This window comes from Mirounga leonina, unplaced genomic scaffold (assembly GCF_011800145.1).
Source record: "Mirounga leonina isolate KUSES-001 unplaced genomic scaffold, KU_Mleo_1.0 Mir_92, whole genome shotgun sequence".
NCBI lineage: Eukaryota > Metazoa > Chordata > Mammalia > Carnivora > Phocidae > Mirounga > Mirounga leonina.
In genome coordinates, this window is record NW_023270852.1 from 16735191 (window position 1) to 16754383 (window position 19193).

A 19193-nucleotide genomic window follows, 5' to 3' on the forward strand; every position below is an offset into this window, starting at 1 on the left:
ATTAAACCCACAAGGGTGGAAAATGTGGTCTGCAGAACTAAACGTAAATCCTTGACAATGTGAAATATATAGGCCTTGACAATGTGGAAATGACTAATAAAAATAAGTAAGTAGGGGAAGAGAGGTGGGAGGAAATTTTGGAGTGTGAATTTTTTAATGTTTCACAGCAAGGATGCATTTGCTATAGGGGCGCCTGGGTGGCTCAGTTGGGTAAGCGTCTGACTCTTGATTTTAGCTTAGGTCATGATCTCAGAGTCATGGGATCAAGCCCCTGTACACTCCCCACTCAGCATGGAGTCTGCTTGCCCTTCTCCCTCTGCTCCACCCTGCCCTCCCCCACTCCCCTGCTCACACACACTCTCTCAAATAAATAAATAAATAAAATCTTTAAAAAAAAAGGATGCTATAAAAAACATGTAAAAATCAGGTCTCTAATATTTCTTTTAGTCATTTTTTTTTTTTTAAGATTCTATTTATTTATTTATTTGAGAGAGCCTGAGAGAGAGAGAGAGCCCATGCAGAGGAGCAGGGTGGGGCGTGTGGGGAGGTAGAGGGGCAGAAGGAGAGGGAGAAGCAGACTCCCCACTGAGCAGGGAGCCTGATGTGGGGCTCTATCCCAGGACACTTGAGCCGAAGGCAGATGCTTAACTGACTGATCCACCCAGGTGCCCCTCTTTTAGTCATTTTCATATTCAGTTTTACTTTCTTTTTTAAATTAAGATATTTTTAATACTTTTGTTTAAAAAAGGGTATGTCTAATATCCTGTAAAACTTTGTCTTTTCTTTCTTAATTCATCCGTTCTTTCATCTCTTTCTATATGTAAACTTTATTAGCAAAACAAGCTGCCATCTGCTATAACCATTGTTAAATCAAAAGAGAAAGAAACACATAATTTTATGATAATACCAGAGGATAAGGGAGAAACTACTATACTCTGGTTTCATCAAGCATGCATGCATGGATTTAGTCATTCCCCCAGACTTTCCTGAGTGCCTGCTCTGTCCTTGATATTGTACCAAGTGAAAAGCATTACAATTATGAATAAGATATGGCCCCTGTCCAAAAAAGTTCATAGTCTAATAAGGCAGCTTGTTATGCTTTCTTTGGACAGCTCTAATTTTAGAATGTTTTGCCTTATATTGAGTAGAAATCTGCTTCTCTGTAACTTCATTGATTTTAATTTTGATATTTTACAGCTGCTGGAAGCCTCAATCACCCGTAGTTTAACAATCCTTCAGATATTTGAAGACTGCATTCATGCTGTTCTCATATGGTGTTTCATTAATTAAGTGAATGATTCCTTTATTTTAGTCTCTTCTCTCAGTACTTAGGTTCTATGTTTGTTTAAAGTAGGGTTCCATAGATAGGTAAACATTCCAAAGAGAAGCGGAATTAAAGCAGAGAGAAGGATGACCACTACCCATCTCTTTCCATTTTTACTTCTAAATTTTGCTTTGAGGTAGTATATTCAGATTTTCCCCAGGAATAGTCTACTGTCATCTTTCTCTCTTTGGATCTTTCTCTTATAGTTGTCCTTATTCTGTCTCTCACAGCAGCCTATATTTGTGGTTTGCAGTTTCTCATTCTAATTTGTAAAACTTTGCATTGTCCTTAATTGAGTTTTATGTAGTTTGTAAGACTCTCCTACCTCCTGTCTCCAGGTCATTTGAAATGTGTTTCTGACTTTCATAGTATTGACTTCTCAGCTGAATTTAATATTATCTGTACCTTTGGGCATATTTCGATTCCTTTATTTCAGCCATCAGTAAAGATTTTCATTAGTTTGAATCCTAGGGCCCTCCTGAATGGCATCTTCTGCAGGTTTCAGCATCTTTCTCAGGTTTACTTAAAGCTATAGAAAACTGTCATTTGGATATATAACTATCAATCTATCTAGTTCCCCACCTTGTGTTTTCACACTCCACCTAGGCAAATTACTTTGCTATTTGTGCAATTGGGAATTTACTTAAAACATTTTTAATAGAATACTCTTTGATATAATTTTTTTTAAAAGGTTTTATTTATTTATTTTAGAGAGAGAGCATGATTGGGGGAAGGAGTAGAGGGTGAGGGAGAGAGAGAATTCCAAGCGGACTCCCGCGCTGAGTGTTGAGCCGGACACAGGACTCGATCTCACAACCCCGAGATCATGATCTTAGCCAAAATCAAGAGTTGGTCGCCTGACTGGCTGAGCTGCCTAGGCACACCCTCTTTGGTATAATTTTTAAAATATTAATAAGGACCTTCTTTGTACAAGCATTGTGCTAGTACATTTAAGGGTAAGAACATTGACTGTAAGGACAGATAGACCTGGAATAAAATCTTGGCTCTGCCGTTTGTTTACTGTGAGAACTTGGGTAAATTAAATAATCTCTTCCCTGGGGTGCCTGGGTGGCTCAGTTGGTTGTGTGTCTGCCTTCTGCTCAGGTCATGATCCTGGAGTCCCGAGTCAGGCTCCCTGCTCAGCAGGGGGGGGTCTGCTTCTCCCTCTGCCCTTCGCTCCAACTCGTGCTTGTCTCTGTCTCTCTTGCTCTCTCTCTCTCTCAAATAAATAAATAAAATCTTAAAAACAATAATCTCTTAGCCTGACTTTATTGTTTGCTTAATGGGGCAGTGTTTCACAAGGTTGTTGTGAGAAGCAAGTTAGCACATGTATAAAGTGAAGTCCAGTACTTGGTACTTAATACGACAGTAGACTTAGGTTCCTTTCTCTCTTTTCAGTATCTAGCTCAAATCTTATCACATCTATGAAACTATCCCCAACTGTTTTATTCCCTTTCCTAAAAGTTTCTTTAATTAATTTTTATTTTATCAAAGTGATGTGTTAAAAGTATAAAAATCCAGTACATTAAAAAATAAATAAAAACCCAGCTAGTGATAGAAGAGTTGTAATAAAACCAAAAAGCAGTGCCTTTCCCTTTTTTCTCTCTACCCTCTAATTCTACTCCCCGGAGGCAAAACTTTTTTAAAAACAGTTTTATTGAGGTATAGTTGACATTCAACAGAGTGTGCATACTTAAGGTGTATAAATTAAGGTTTGACATATATACATGTGAAACCATCACCACAATCAAGGGATTGAACATACCCATCACCTCCAGGTTTTCTCATGTCCCTTTGTTAAGTCCTCCCTTTCCATCCCACTGTTGGCTCTACCTCATCTCTACCCCACAACCACTGTTCTACTTTCTGACACTATAGGTTAGTTTATATTTTCTAAACTTTTATATGAACTGTTTTAATTCTTGTCTGCTAATTCTAACATATGTGCCAATTCCGGATTGTTTTCACTGGATTATTTGTCTCATTATGGGTTATGTTTCTTCTTTGTATGCTTGGCAATCTTTTTTTTTTTTTTTTTAAAGATTTATTTATTTGTTTCAAAGGGAGAGAGAGTGAGAGCAAGCAGGGGGCAGGGGCAGAGGGAGAAGAAGAGAGAATCCTTGAACAGACTCCCTGCTGAGCACCGAGCCCGGTGTGAGGCTCAATTCCATGATCCCGAGACCATGACCTGAGCTGAAACCCAAGAGTTGGACGCCCAACCTCCTGAGCCACCCAGGCACCCCATATGCTTGGTAATCTTTGATTGGATGCCAGACATTGTGTTTTTTACCTTGTTGGGTGCTGGATATTTTTGGTATACCAGAAATAGCCTTGAATTTTGTTCTAGGATTCAGTTAAGTTACTTGGAAATATATGTATATTTTTTGGATTTTGTCTCTGGTATTATTGAGATATAGTTGGAAACAGTTGACCTTGAATAATACGGAGTTGAGGAACACCGATATGCCCATGCAGTCAAAAAGCCATATAGAACTTTTGACTCCCCAGGATATAACTATTAGTAGCTTACTGTTGACCAGAAGCCTTACCAATAACATAAACAGTTGATTAGCACATATTTTCTGTTATATGTATTATATACTGTATTTTTACAATACAGTAAGCTGCAGAAAAGAAAATATTAGTAAGAAACTCATAAAGAAAAGAAAATGTATTTAGATTACTGTATTATATTTATTGGACCTGTGCAGCTCAAACCTGTGTTGTTCAAGGGTCAACTGTGTAATATTATATAAGGTTAACGTGTACAATGTGTTGATTTGATAAACATATATTGTAAAATGATTACCAGCATAGCATTGCATAATTACCTGTCATATAATTACCTGTCACATAATTACCATTTGTGTGTGTGTGGTGAGAACATTTAAGATGAACTTTCTTAGCAACTTTTAAGTATATCATATATTATTATTAGCTGTAATCACCATGCTGTACATTAAATCTCCAGAACTTGTTAATCCTATAACTGGAAGTTTGTACACCTTGACCTGTATGTCCTCATTCTCCAGTTCCCCACCCCCAACCCTTGGAATTACCATTCTCTTCTCTATTTCTCTGAGTTTGGCTTTTTTAGATTCCAAATATATATGATGTCACATAGTATTTGGTATCAGGGTAATGCTGGATTCATGAATACAAGTTTGGAAGTATTCCCTTCTCTTCTATTTTTGGGGAACAGTTGGAGGAGGTTTGGTGTTAATCCTTTTAAATATTTAGAATTCACCAAGGAAACTACTTGTTCTCAGCTTTTCTGTGTTGGGAGGTTTTTGATTACTGATTCAATATCCTTACTTGTTATTGTTTTATTAAGATTTTCTTTTTCTTCCTGATTCAGTCTTGGTGGATTGTGTATATCTAGGAATTTATCCGTTTCTTCTAGGTTTTCCAATTTGATGGCATATAATTGTTCATAGTAGTCTCTCAGGATGCTTTTTGTTTCTGTGGTAGTAGTTGTAATGTTCTCTCTTAGTTCTGATTTTATTTATTTGAATTCTCTTGCTTTTTTTCTGAGTTAGTGTAGCTGAAGGTTTATCAGTTTTTATCTTTTAAAAAGCCAGCTCTTCATTTCATTAATCTAATTCATTTATTTCCACTCTGATTTTTATTTCTTTCCTTTTCCTAACTTTGGGCTTACTTTTTTTCTAGTTCTTTGAGGTATAAAGTTAGGTTGTTTATTTGAGATCTTTCTTTTTTCTTTTTTTTTTTTTTTTAAGATTATTTATTAGAGAGAGAGAGAGAACATGTTCGTGGGGTGGGGTGGGGCAGAGGGAAAGGGAGAGAGAATCTCAAGCAGACTCCACTAAGCACAGATCCTGATGCTAGGCTCCATCCCACAACCCCAAGATCATGACCGGAGCCGAAATCAAGAGTCTGACATTGAACTGACTGAGCCACCCAGGCGCCCCAACATCTTTCTTTTTTTCTTTTTTTTTAAAAGATTTTTTACTTATTCATTTGAGACAGAGATACAGAGAGAAAGAGAGAACATAAGCAGGAGGAGAGGCAGAGGGAGAGAGAGAGAAGCAGGCTCCCCACTGAGCAGAGAGCCCAACATGGGGCTTGATCCCAGGACCTGGAGATCATGACCTAAGTCGAAGGCAGAGGCTTAACCATCTGAGCCACCCAGGCGCCCCTCTTTTTTTCTTAATACAGGTATTTATTGCTATAAATTTTCCTTTTAGAACTACTTTAGCTGCATCCCATAAGTTTTGGTATATTGTGTTTCCATTTTCATTTATTTCAAGATTTTTTTTTTAAAGATTTTATTTATTTATTTGACAGAGACAGCGAGAGAGGGAACACAAGCAGGGGGAGTGGGAGAGGAAGAAGCAGGCTTCCTGCCGAGCAGGGAGCCCGATGTGGGGCCCGATCCCAGGACCCTGGGATCATGACCTGAGCCTAAGGCAGATGCTCAACGACTGAGCCACCCAGGCTCCCTATTTCAAGATATTTTTAAATGTACCTTTTGATTTCTTCTTTGCTCCATTGGTTGTTCAGGAATCTGTTGTTTAATTTACACATATTTGTGAATTTCTAGTTTTCCTCCATGTTAATTGATTTCTAGTTTTATACCACTGGGGTCAGAGAAGATACTTTGTATGATTTCAGTTTTAAATTTTTTTTTTTTAAGATTTTATTTATTTATTTGAGAGAGAGAGAGAATGAGAGACAGAGAGCATGAGAGGGAGGAGGGTCAGAGGGAGAAGCAGACTCCCTGCCGAGCAGGGAGCCTGATGCGGGACTCGATCCCGGGACTCCAGGATCACGACCTGAGCCGAAGGCAGTTGTTTAACCAACTGAGCCACCCAGGTGCCCTCAGTTTTAAAATTTTTACTAAGATTTGTTTTGTGACATGTGACCTATTCTGGAGAATGTGTATTCTGCTGCTCTTGGTTGGATGGAATATTCTATATATGTCTGTTAGGGCCTTTTGGTGTCAGGCGTAGTTTATTTTATTTATTTATTTATTTATTTATTTATTTATTTATTTATTTTCAAGCATAGTTTAAGTCCAACTTTTCTGTATTAGTTTTCTGTCTGGATTTACTATTCATTGTTAAAAGTGGGGTATTGAAGTCTCCTACTATTAATTGTATTGTGTATTTCTCCCTTCAGATCTGTTAGTATTTCTGAATATATTTAGGTGCTCTGATGTTGGGTGCATACATATTTACAGTTATTATATCCTCTTGATGAATTACGCCTTTGTTATTACATAATGATCTTCTTTGTCTTTTTTTTTTTTTAAGATTTTATTTATTTATTTGAGACAGAATGAGAGAGACAGAGAGCACATGAGAGGGGGGAGGGTCAGAGGGAGGAGCAGACTCCCCGACGAGCAGGGAGCCCGATGCGGGACTCGATCCCGGGACTCCAGGATCATGACCTGAGCCGAAGGCAGTCGCTTAACCAACTGAGCCACCCAGGCGCCCCGATCTTCTTTATCTTTTGTTACAGTTTTTTGTTTTTTTACTTGACAGAGAGAGAGAGCACATGCAGGGGGAGCAACAGGCAGAGGGAGAGGGAGAAGCAGGTTCCCTGCTAAGCAGGGAGCCTGATGTGGGGCTCGATCCCAGGACCCTGGGATTATGACCTGAGCCAAAGGCAGCCTCTTAACTGACTGGGCCACCCAGGCGCCCCATGTCTTTTGTTACAGTTTTTATCTTAAAGTCTGTTTTGTCTGAGTGTAGCTACCCCTGCTCTCTTTTGGTTTCCCTTGCATGGAATATCTTTTTCCATACTGTCACTTTGAGCATATGCATGTCCTTAAAGCTGAAGTGAATCTGTTGTAGCTAGCAAGCATATAGTCAGGTCTTGTTTTTTATCCATCCAGCCACTGTGTGCCTTTTAATTGCAGAATTTAATCCATTTACATTTAGAGTAATTATTGATAGTTGAGGACTTACTAATGCCATCTTAATTGTTTTCTGGCTGTTACATAGTTCCCTTATTGCTTTCTGCCCTTTGTTGCCTTATTTTGTGAATTGATTTTCTGTAGTTATATGCTTTGATTCCTTCCTCTTTATTTTTCTGTAGGTTTTTGCTTTGTGATTACCATGAGACTTACATAAGACAACCTAGAGATATAACAGTCTTTTTTCCCCACTGATAACAACTTCGCTTACTAAAACTCTACCCTTTTATTCTCCTCCTTGTAAGTTTTTGATATAACAGTTTACCTGTTTTTATTGTCTATTCATTAATAAATTATTGTAGTTACAGTTTTTTAATTTTGTTTTAATTCCAGTATGGCTAACATACAGTGTTAATTCCAGTTGTACATTGTAGTGATACAGCAATTCTATACATTACTCAGTGCCCATTATGATAAATACACTCCTAATCCCCATCCCCTATTTAACCCGTTCCTCCCCAACCTCTCCTCTGATAACTATCAGTTTGTTCTCTATTGTTAGGAGTCTGTTTTTTGGTTTCTCTCTCTTTCTGTTTTTTTCCTTTGCTCATTTGTTTTGTTTCTTAAATTCCACATATGAGTGAAATCATATGGTATTTGTCTTTCTCTGACTGGCTTATTTTGCTTAGCATTATACTCTAGATCCATCCATGTTCTTGCAAATGGCAAGATTTCATTCTTTGTTATGGCTGAAAAATATTCCGTTATGTATATATATGCTACAACTTCTTTATCCATTCATCTATGGATGGACACTTGGTCTGCTTCCATAATTTGGCTATTGTTAATTATGCTGTAATAAACATAGGGTGCATATATCCCTTCAAATTAGTGTTTTCATATTCTTTAAAAAAATTTTTTTTAATTATTATTTTTTAATATTTATTTATTTGAGAGAGAGAGAGAGCACATGCAGGAGGAACAACAGGCATAGGGAGAAGCAGGCTCCCCACCGAGGAGGGAGCCTGACGCGGGGCTCGATCCCAGGACCCTGGGATCCTGACTTGAGCCAAAGGCAGACGCTTAACCAGCTGAGCCACCCAGGCGCCCCAGTGTTTTCATATTCTTTGGGTAAATTCCCAGTAATGCAATTACTGGATCGTAAGGTAGTTCTATTTTTAACTTTTTGAGGGACGTCCATACTGTTTTCCATAGTGGCTGCACTAGTTTGCATTCCCACCAGTAGTGGGAATGGTTCCTTTTTCTCCACATCCTTGCCAACACCTGTTGTTTCTTGTGTTGATTTTAGCCATTCTGACAGGTGTGAGGTGATACCTCATTTTGGTTTTGATTTGCATTTCCCTGAGGATGAGTGGTGTTGAGCATCTTTTCATGTGTCGGCCATCTGCATGTCTCTTTTGGAGAAATGTCTGTTCATATTTTCTGCCCATTTTTTAATTGGATTATTTGGTTTCTTGAGTCGTGTATCAGTCCTTTTTATATTTTAGATACTAACTCTTTATTGGATATGTCATTTGCAGCTATAGTTGTTTTTTGGGTTTTTTTTTTTTTTGCAGCTATAGTTATTTTTAATACTTTTGTCCTTTCACATTTATAAGTGATAGAGGTAAGTGATTAACATACCATCATATTACAGTATTAGAGTATTCAGACTTGGACCATATGCTTACCTTCACCAGTGTGTTGTATATTTTTATATATTTTCATGTTTCTAATTAGCATTATTTCATTTCAGCTTGGAGATCTTTCTTGTTGTTTTTTTGTTTGTTTGTTTTTAGAGATTGAGAGAGCACGAGCAGGGGAGGGGAGAGGCAGAGGGTGAGAAGGAGAGAGACTGAATCCCAGGCAGGCTCCATGGCAAGATTTCATTCTTTGTTATGGCTGAAAAATATTCCATCATGACGCTGAGATTATGACCTGAGCCAAAATCAAGAGTCGGTTGCTTAACTGACTGAGCCACCTAGGTGCCCTGATCTTGTTTTTTTGTTTGTTTGTTTGTTTTTTTAACACTTTATTTATTTGAGAAAGAGAGTGAGTAAGTGAGAGAGAGAGAAAGCACAATTGCGGGGAGTGGGGAGGGAGAAGCGGACGCCCTACTAAGCAGGGAGCTCAATGCAGGGCTTGATCCCAGAACCCTGGGATCATGACCTGAGCCAAAGGCAGTCACTTAACCGATTGAACCACCCAGGCGCTCCCCTGATCTTGTTTTCTAATGTAAGCGTTTGTAGCTATAAATTTCTCCTTAGTGCTGCTTTTGTTGCATCCCATGAATTTTGGGATGTTGTGTTTATTTTAATTCATCGCTAAGTATTTTCTACTTTCTCTTGTGATTTCCTATTTGATCCGTTGGTTGTTTAAGAATATGGTGTTTATCAAAACAGCATGGTGCTGGCACAAAAACAGACACATTGATTAATGGAACAGAATAGAAGAGAGCCCAGAAAGAAAGCCATGCTTATATGGTCAACTAATCTCCCAACAAGGGGGCAAGAATATATAATGGGAAAAAGACAACCCCTTCATAAATGGTGCTGGGAAAACTGGGTAGCTACATGCAAAGGAATGAAACTGGACCACTTTCTTATACCATACACAGAAATAAGCTCAAAATGGATTAAAGACTTAAATGTAAGAACTGAAATCATAAAACTCCTAGAAGAAAATATAGGCAGTAATTTCTTTGACATCACCCTTAGCAACATTTTTCTAGATATGTCTCCTCAGGCAAGGGAAACAAAAGCAAAAATAAACTATTGGGACTACATTAAAATGAAAAGCTTTTGCACAGTGAAGGAAACCATCAACAAAATGAAAAGGCAAGAGTGACTAGAATTAATAAGACAAGAAATAAAAAGTGTTGGTGAGGATGTGGAGAAGAGGGAACCCTCATACACTGTTGGTGGGAATGTAAATTGGTGCAGCCACTGTGGAAAACAGCATGGAAGTTCCTGAAAAAGTTAGAGAAATTGGGGCACCTGGCTGGCTTAGTTGGTAGAGCATGCAACTCTTGATTTCAAGGTTGTGAGGATGTAGGGATTACTTTAAAAAATACCCCCAAATTAAAGAATATATTAAAAAATAGTAATATTATATGATCCAGTAATCCCACTACTGGGCATTTACCCAAAGAAAATGAAAACACTAATTTGAAAAGATACATGCACTTCTGTATTTATCACAGCATTATTAACAACAGCCATGAGATGGAAGTAGCCCAAGTGTCCATCCATAGATGAATAGATAAAGAAGATATGGTGTATATATATATATAACATATATATAATGGAATATTGCTCAGCCATAAAAACGAGTGTTATCTTGCCATTTGTGACAACATGGATGGGCCTAGATAGTATTAGGCTAAATGAAATAAATCAGAGAAACACAAATACCGTATGATTTCACTTATGTGGAATCTAAAAAACAAAACAAACAGTAAAAACAGATCCATAAATACAAAGAACAAACTATGGTTGCCAAGGAGGATGCGCAAAGTGGGTGAAGTAGGAGATATAGACTTCCAGTTATGGAATGAATAAGTTTCAGGGATGAAAGGTACAGCATAGGAAATAGTATTGTAATTAGCATTGTATGGTGACAGATGGTGGTGGGTATACTTGTGAGCACAGCATAATGTATAGACTTGTCAAATCACTGTTATACACCTGAAATTGATGGAACATTATGTATCAACTGTAATTTAAAAAGGAGCTGACATAGGGGTACCTGGGTAGCTCAGTTGTTTAAGCTTCTGACTCTTGATTTGGGCTCAGGTCAAGATCTCAGGGTCGTGAGCTTGAGCTGCGCATCAGGCTCCGGGTTCAGTGGGGAGTCTGCTTAGGATTCTTTCTCTCTCCTTCTGCCCCTCCTCCCAATCTCCAACCCCCTGACCCCCACTCACCTTATCCCTTCCTCTCTCAATAAAAAAAAGCAGGGGAGCTGACATAAGATATTAACTTCATGTTTATACTTATCTTTGCATCTTAACATTATTAAAATAAAAAATGAAAGCATTCTTTATTAAAAACATTTGTATTAATTTAGGTTTATCATTCATGTAACAGCATTAAATTTACCAAAGATGTGTAATGTATCAAAGACCAGGCATTTGTCTTTCAGTTTCAGGATGGTATCAGGCTTTGTATTCACAGAGAAGAGGTTGTTAGCATTTTTAATTCAAATGAAATAAGGTGCACTGATAAAGGACATATTTTGCATCAGTTAGGATTAGGTTTGGCTGTAACAAATATGTGAAAATTAGTGCCTTAAAGAAGATGTAGATTTATTTCAGTCTGAAGAGAGGCAGTTCGGGGTTTGGATGGCAGCTCTTTGGTATCAGGGACACAAGCTTCTCTCATTTTGTTGCTTAGCCATTTTTGGTGTAGGGGCCCAGGGCAGGCTGCCCAAGATGGGCCATCTTGGTATAAAGATTATTTTGAGTTAAAAGTAATTAACTCAAATTGGGTGGCTCATTCAGTTAAGTGTCGGACTCTTGATTTCAGCCCAGGTCATGATCTTCGGATCCTGAGGTCGTCCACACTCATCGGGGAGTCTGCTTGGATTCTCTTCTCCCTCTCCTTCTGCCCCCCTACTAAAATAAATAAATAAATTTAAAAAAAAGTAATTACAACACAGAGATACAGAAAAAGCTCTCTGTCCTGGCGCCTGGGTGGCTCAGATGGTTAAGCATCTGCCTTCAGCTCAGGTCATGATCCCAGGGTCCTGGGATGGAGCCCCACATCGGGCTCCTGGCTCAGCGGGAAGCCTGCTTCTCCCTCTCCCTCTGCCTCTCTCCCTGCTCATGCTCTCTCTCTCTCTCTTTCTCTCTCTATATCTCTGTGTCTCAAATGAGTAAATAAAATCTTTAAAAAAAAAAAAGAAAGAAAGAAAGCTCTCTGTCTCCCCCTACAATTCCCTAAATTTACATTAGAAAGGAGAGCCTATAACAGGAGGAGAGCTATTAAGAGAGACTTCCCTTTACCTTCATAACTGATCTGCATAATAGGGCACCCTTGTTTTTCCAAACAACTCCTTTCACTTTCTTGCTGGTGGTCTTTCTCCCCTTTGTGTTCTCTGACTGTACCCCTCTCCTTTGATCATGTAAGCTTCATGTTGCCTCATTGTCTTTGGAAATTCATGTCTGTGTGGATTCCCCATACATATAACTGTTAAATTTGATTTTCTTCTATAAATTTGTCCCATGTGAATTTGATTTTTTTTTTTTAAAGATTTTATTTATTTATTTGAGAGAGAGAGAATGAGAGAGAGCACATGAGAAGGGGGAGGGTCAGAGGGAGAAGCAGACTCCCTGCCGAGCAGGGAGCCTGATGCTGGACTCGATCCAGGGACTCCAGGATCATGACCTGAGCCGAAGGCAGTTGCTTAACCAACTGAGCCACCCAGGCGCCCTTTTTTTTTTTTTTTTTTTTTTTAATGAGAGAGAGCATGAGTATGGGGAGGGTCAAAGGGAGAGGGAGAGAGAAAGAATCTTTTTTTTTTTCTAAGATGTTATTTATTTATTTGACAGAGAGAGACACAGCGAGAGAGGGAACACAAGCAGGGGGAGTGGGAGAGGGAGAAGCAGGCTTCCCCCGGAGTAGGGAGCCTGATGTGGGGCTCAATCCCAGGACCCTGGGATCATGACCTGAGCCAAAGGCAGACGCCCAACCAACTGAGCCAGCCACGTGCCCTGAGAGAAAGAATCTTAAGCGGACTCTGTGCTGAGCATGGAGCCCTACACAGGGCTTGATCCCATGACCCTGAGATCATGACCTGAGTGGAAATCAAGAGTTGGATTCTTAACTGACTGAGCCACCTAGGCGCCCCTGTCAATTTGATTCTAAGTCCACTTAGGAGGACCATAGGGCAGAGGAAGGTCTTCCTCCCCAACATGGGCTTAGATTCCCAGTGTCCCCTCAGAGACCAAGATGGCTTTAGCTATTGGGTCCACATTTCCTATAGCAGAAAAGGGGAAGCAGAGACAAGAAGGGTGTAACCTCTATTTTTCTTGAAAGTATCATGGCAGACTTCCATTTATCTTGAACTCCAAGTCTCATGGCCATTCCAAGCTGCAAAGAGCCTTGGAAATGTAATTTTCTTAGCTAAGTAGCAATGTATTCAGGTTAAACATTGGGATTCTTTTATTAAGAAAAAAGGGAGAGTGATATTGGGAAGGCAAATAGCCCCCAAAAATAAAGGAGAGAAAAGAACATGTCATTTAATTGCCACAGACTTGTGAATTTTTGTTTTTGTTTGGTTATTCATTTGTAACTTCATTTTGTTGTGGTTGGAGGAGGTATTTTTTATGTTATCTATCTTTTTAAGTGTGTTGAGAACTTATAGTCTAACATATAGTCTGTCCAAATGTTCCATTTGTGTTTGAGAAGAATGTATATGCTATATGGTAGAGTGTTCTGTATATGTCCATTAATTGATACTTGTGTTGAAAATCCTGTGTTGAAAATCATTCATTTGGAATTTTGAATGTTTTGTGCTACTTTATTCTACCCAGAATCTATTTATAAAATAGTTTATCCATTTCTTTCCCCATTTTACTACTTATTTCTGCTTTTGGGTGTTTATTATTTCTTTGCTTTTCATGTTTGAGGTTTGTTTTTGTTTTTGTAAAGAGAGGAACAAAAATCAGATGAAGATCCCTTGCTAGAAAAAAGAAATTAAAAATATTACCACAAAATGAAATTTCAAAAAGACATGCAAAATGCATACCCCAATTTGTTGCTATTTGATTCAACAGACAAAAGTAACAGTTCTGTATTTTATCTTGTCATTAGTGTATCCATGGACCGTTCTTTCAGTCTGAATGGCTACCTTCTCCAGCTCATTTTTTGCTCTATCTTTGACGTTCTTTTTGAGATACTTTTTCTTTTTATCTTTAGAATTACCTTAAAGGGCACCTGGGTGGCTCAGTTGGTTAAGCATCAGCCTTCAACTCAGGTCATGATTCCGGGGTCCTGGGATCGATCCCTGCATTGGGCTCCCTGATTCTCCCTCTGCCTCTCTAGCTCCCCCTGCTTGTTCCAATCTCTCATGCTTTCTCTCTCTGTCAGATAAATAAAATCTTAAAAAAAAATTTTTTTTTTTCTTTAGTGGATGTTCTGATTGAAAAATCTTTAGTTTTGGGACACCTGCATGGCTCAGTTAGTTAATCGTCTGCCTTCAGCTCGAGTCATGATCCCAGGGTCCTGGGATCGAGTGCTGCATCGGCCTCCTTGCTCAGTTGGGAGTCTGCTTCTCTCTCTGCCTGCCGCTCCCCCCCCATTTGTGCTTGCTCATTCTCTCTCTCTCTCTCTGACAAATAAATAAAATCTTCAAAAAAAAATCTTAGTTTCACTTGTCAGAAGTTATCTTTATTTTAATTGGATCGTTTTACAGAATTTTTTTTTTGAGTAGGGAATTATTTTCCTTTAGCACCTTGTAAATATGTTTCCACCATCTTTCTCGGAAGTCACCTATTTAAATTAAGGGCCAAATTCATGTTTTTTATTTTAAGTGGTATTGACTAATATAATTATTTTCTTGTGTTCTTCTCCTATAGGGAATACAGTGAGTAACCTGATTATGATTATACCTCCAATTTTTGGTGCAATTCAGAGTGTTAGAGATGGACTGGAAAAGCGGTACATTGCTTCTTACTTAGCACTCACAGGTATGTGTAACACTTCATCTAAAAATGATGTACAGTATTCGGATGGGTTATTTTTCTCATTCATACCTAAAATTGGTTCTTAATTTTGTGTTGTTTATTACACAACTTGAACATATTCTGAAACTTCTGATTTAAAACTCCAGTAAATTGAACTACATTTTGAATACAGTTTTTTAAAATTCAGTATTTCAAGCATACAGAAAAGAATAGAGATAATATAACAAATATACCCGTGTGTCTTACCACTCAGCTTTGTCAGATGTTAGTGTTTTGCAATATATGTTTCAGATTTTTTTCTTTTTTAAGGAAATAAACTACTATGGATAAAATTGAAGTTACCTTTGTATTCCTGCCTGATTTTATTCCCCTCATCCTCCTAGAGTTAACTTCTATACTTAATTTGATTATAATTTTCTCAGGTGTTTTTGTATTTATACTACATATATATGTATACTTAAAAGTATATATAATATGGTTTGCATATTTTCAAACTTTTTTAAAGGATATTGTACTGTAACGTTTTGTAACTTACTCATATTTCTCTACCTTGTCTGTGGGGCAGGGACTGTGTCTTGGTTATCTTTGTATCCCTATTGACTGGCAATTTAGTGGTCTTCAGTAAGTGTTGGATGGATGGGTAAATGAACTTTACGAGAGCATAAGATGGGAAATTCTCTCTGTCATGTTCTTGCATTTTAACAAGAAAAATAACAAAGGTGATTCTAGTTTATTTCTTTTCTATATAACCTTCTAAACACAATTTCTTGTTTTAGCCCAAAGTATTATTTATATATAGGTAGAAAGGACTTTTTTTTTTTTTAAGATTTTTCATTTATTTATTTGACAGAGAGAGAGACGGCGAGAGAGGGAACACAAGCAGGGGGAGTGGGAGAGGGAGAAGCAGGCCTCCCGCTAAGCAGGGAGTCCAATGCGGGGCTTGATCCCAGGACGTTGGGATCATGACCTGAGCCAAAGGCAGATGCATAAATGACTGAGCCACCCAGGCGCCCTAGAAAGGACTTTTAATTACTACCAATCAATAAGCTATAATGTGTCATATCAGATGCTGTAATGTGTCATATCAGATTCTACCGTAATTAATCATTAGATATGAGAGACTTCAATTTTGGAGTCCATTTTTCATATCCATGACGTTTTAAGAAAGTTATTTGTTTTAAGAAAGTTACTTCAAAAGGAAGACTTGTCTACAAACTTATCTCTTTGCCTTATTACCTGGGATTTTTTTTAAAGATTTATTTATTTTTGGAGACAGAGTGTAGGCGGGTAGGGGCAGAGGGAGAGAGATTCTAATGCAGACTCCATGCTGAGCATCATGACCTGAGCCAAAACCAAGAGTTGGAGGCTTAACCGACTGCACCACCTAGGTGCCCGTATTTCCAGGGATGTTTTAAGAATGTTTATGAAATACTGACAAATCACAATCAGTAATAACAATAAGAATAAAATGATTTAAGGGACTTCCTGGTTGCCCTAGGATAATAGTGTCCTCCTAAATTAGAATTTGTCCTCTTATCCTCCCAGAAAACCATACAGATTAAGAAAGAAAATACATAGTACCACACTTATTCAATACTTTCAGCCTTACTGTGAGAGAAAAAATACTATGAACTTCAAATCATTTTTAAATAAGTAAAAACACCAATTTCCAACAGAACTATCTTTGATGTTTTAGAGTTGGGGAAGTTTGAAAAACTGCATGAAAAAGAGGAAAGGGGTTGAGAACCTAAGTCTGAAAAAAAAAAATAAAGCTTCACATTAAACGCAAAATTTCTGAAAGCAGTCTAAGATCTGGTAGATTACAGTACTGGCTAGAGGTAAAGGACTTAAAAGTGTGTAAGACCTAAGGTGGCATTTTTGGAAAGGTACCCCTTCTGGGAAAGACATAAATAGAAAGGGGGTGGGACTGGGGTGCCTGGGTGACTCAGTTGGTTAAGCATCTGACTCTTGATTTTGGCTCAGGTCATGATCTCAGGGTCCTGGGATTTGAGCCCTGCGTCAGGCTCTCTGCTGAATGTGGAGCCTGTTTGGGATTCTCTCTCTCCTTCTCTCTTTCTAAAAAAAAAGAAAAAGTATTTAAAAAAAGAAAGGGGGAGGGACCTTTTGGAGAGGTCAGTGAAGGGGAAGAAGGAAGCTAGAGGGAGGAATTAAGATCCTGTGGAAACAAAGGAACTGTAAAACTTATCAGACCCTTCTCCCTTCACTCCCTCTATCACCCAAGTAAGTAAGTATATATGAAAAAGGGCACTGAACCTCACTATTCTGACAGAAGGGGGCAGTCTTGAGCTAGGAAATTTTAAGCCCCCCAAAGTCTTTACTCCTGCAAAATGGACCATATAAAATTACTGTAAAAAGAAAACAAAATGAAAATCAAAGTTTTTTGGCTCATGGGCATCCTTCCCTGACAACTAGTTACAAAGCGGAAGGAAACTGTAGCATAAAACTCCTAGCTAAATTAACTAACCTCAAAGAAATTAATCAAAATTTAGAAACAAATAACACCCCCTTCTTCTAAAAGAAATAGAATTGATTCAACTTAGGAAAGATATTGAGGCTGAATTACAATATGTTGAATATTTAATAAGGGCTACTTAAGAAGGCAGAGAAATAAGCAAAAGAATGAAAATGAGATTAAAAAAAGGGCCAGAGAGAAAGTGATTGAAATGGAAGAGAGGCAGAGAAGACCTCATAAACATATAATTGGAGTCCCTGGAGAAGACAAAACAGTGGGGGCGCCTGGGTGGCTCAGTTGTTAAGCATCTGCCTTCAGCTCAGGTCATGAGCTCAGGGTCCTGGGATTGAGCCCCATAGAGCCCCATATCGGGCTCCCTGCTCAGCAGGAAGCCTGCTTCTCCCTCTCCCACTCTCCCTGCTTGTGTTCCCTCTCTCGCTGTCTCTCTCTCTCTCTCTGGTCAAATGAATAAATAAAATCTTAAAAAAAAAAACAGTGAAACAGAACTTACATTTAAAATTATAATTCAAAAAACTTTTTAGAAATGAAAGAAGAAAGAAATGAATCTGTATTGAAAGGTCCATTTTTGCCTCTTAAAACTGACTTGGAATAGTTAACTCTGAAATATAGCCTTGTAAAACTACTGGATTTTAAAAACGAAAAAAAAATTCTTAAAGCTCTAATGAAAAAGGCCCAGTTACTGACTAGGGCAAGTAAATTAGACCAGCATTTGACCTCATCAGCAAAACACAGAAGGGCACCAGTGGAACAGCAGTTTTAGTGTCAGCCACAGATTTTCTATTCTAATCAAGTTGTTTTTCAGCTATCTAGGTTCTAGAAAGACAGTTTTAAACATGCAGGTCTCACTGACTATTATATACATGACTCCTTCCTCATGAATCTGTGAACACTGTACTAATTTAGTTGCTACTAGCCACATGTGGCAATTTAAATTTAAATTAATTAAAATTAAATAAAATGTAAAATTCAATTCCTCTGTCACACTAGCCACATTTCAACTGCTCAGTCCTCATATGTGGCTTGTAGCTACCCGATTGGGCAATGCAGATATAGAACATGTCCATCATCACAGAAAGTTCTGCTGACTACATTATACTAGAGAATGATGTTCATCCAACTAAGACAAGACTGGGAAAACTTTGGCAAAATGTCAGATGATGAGCCTTTAATATATTTAACTATAGATCTAAGGCTAATACAGGTGGGATAGGGTTGAAGGATAATATATGGACACATTATATGGTGTAATAAGTAGAAAGAATGAAGTTTTTTAAATGAGTGAAGGAAAGGGCAAAGTAGAATAAGTTCATTGACTGTTGCCTAGGTAATAAGTTGAGTACTAAAGAATATGATTTAAAAGTAACAAATTGGAGGGTGCCTTGGTGGCTCAGTCGTTAAGTGTCTGCCTTCGGCTCAGATCATGATCCCAGGGTTCTGGGATCGAGTCCCACATCGGGCTCCCTGCTCGGCAGGAAGCCTGCTTCTCCCTCTCCCACTCCCCCTCTTGTGTTCCTGCTCTCGCTATCTCTCTCTCTGTCAAATAAATAAATAAAAAAAATCTTAAAAAAAAAATGTAACAAATTGGATTGTAAAAGGTCAAGTAAGAAAATAAAGGGGGACTCGGTACTACAAACCGCCTAAGTACAAAAGAAACCCTTAGAACAAAAAAATCGCCTTTTCTACATACCAAAGAAGTTTTTTAAAGAGCAAAAAAGACTTATCACTTAGAGAAATACATTAAATATAAAATAATATGTGTAACAATTATGGTAAGAAATATGATTGAGATTAAACACATCAGTCATATCAGTCA

The 19193-nt window shown here is 38.1% G+C and overlaps 1 protein-coding gene across 5 annotated transcripts in view; it reads left to right on the forward strand.

The window, feature by feature from the left end:
* The window catches only part of ACER3 (alkaline ceramidase 3), a 165816-nt gene that overhangs the window by 37585 nt on the left and 109038 nt on the right, over nucleotides 1-19193 (forward strand). For 2 of the 5 annotated variants that reach the window (XM_034995231.1, XM_034995232.1), the window contains exon 2: nucleotides 14779-14889. The exons of 1 other annotated variant lie outside the window; for it this stretch is intronic. In XM_034995231.1, the coding sequence (XP_034851122.1) occupies nucleotides 14779-14889 (111 nt within the window). Of the gene's footprint in view, nucleotides 1-14778; nucleotides 14890-19193 lie in introns of those variants that run through there. 2 more of the 5 variants (XM_034995234.1, XM_034995236.1) reach the window with 2 other exon arrangements.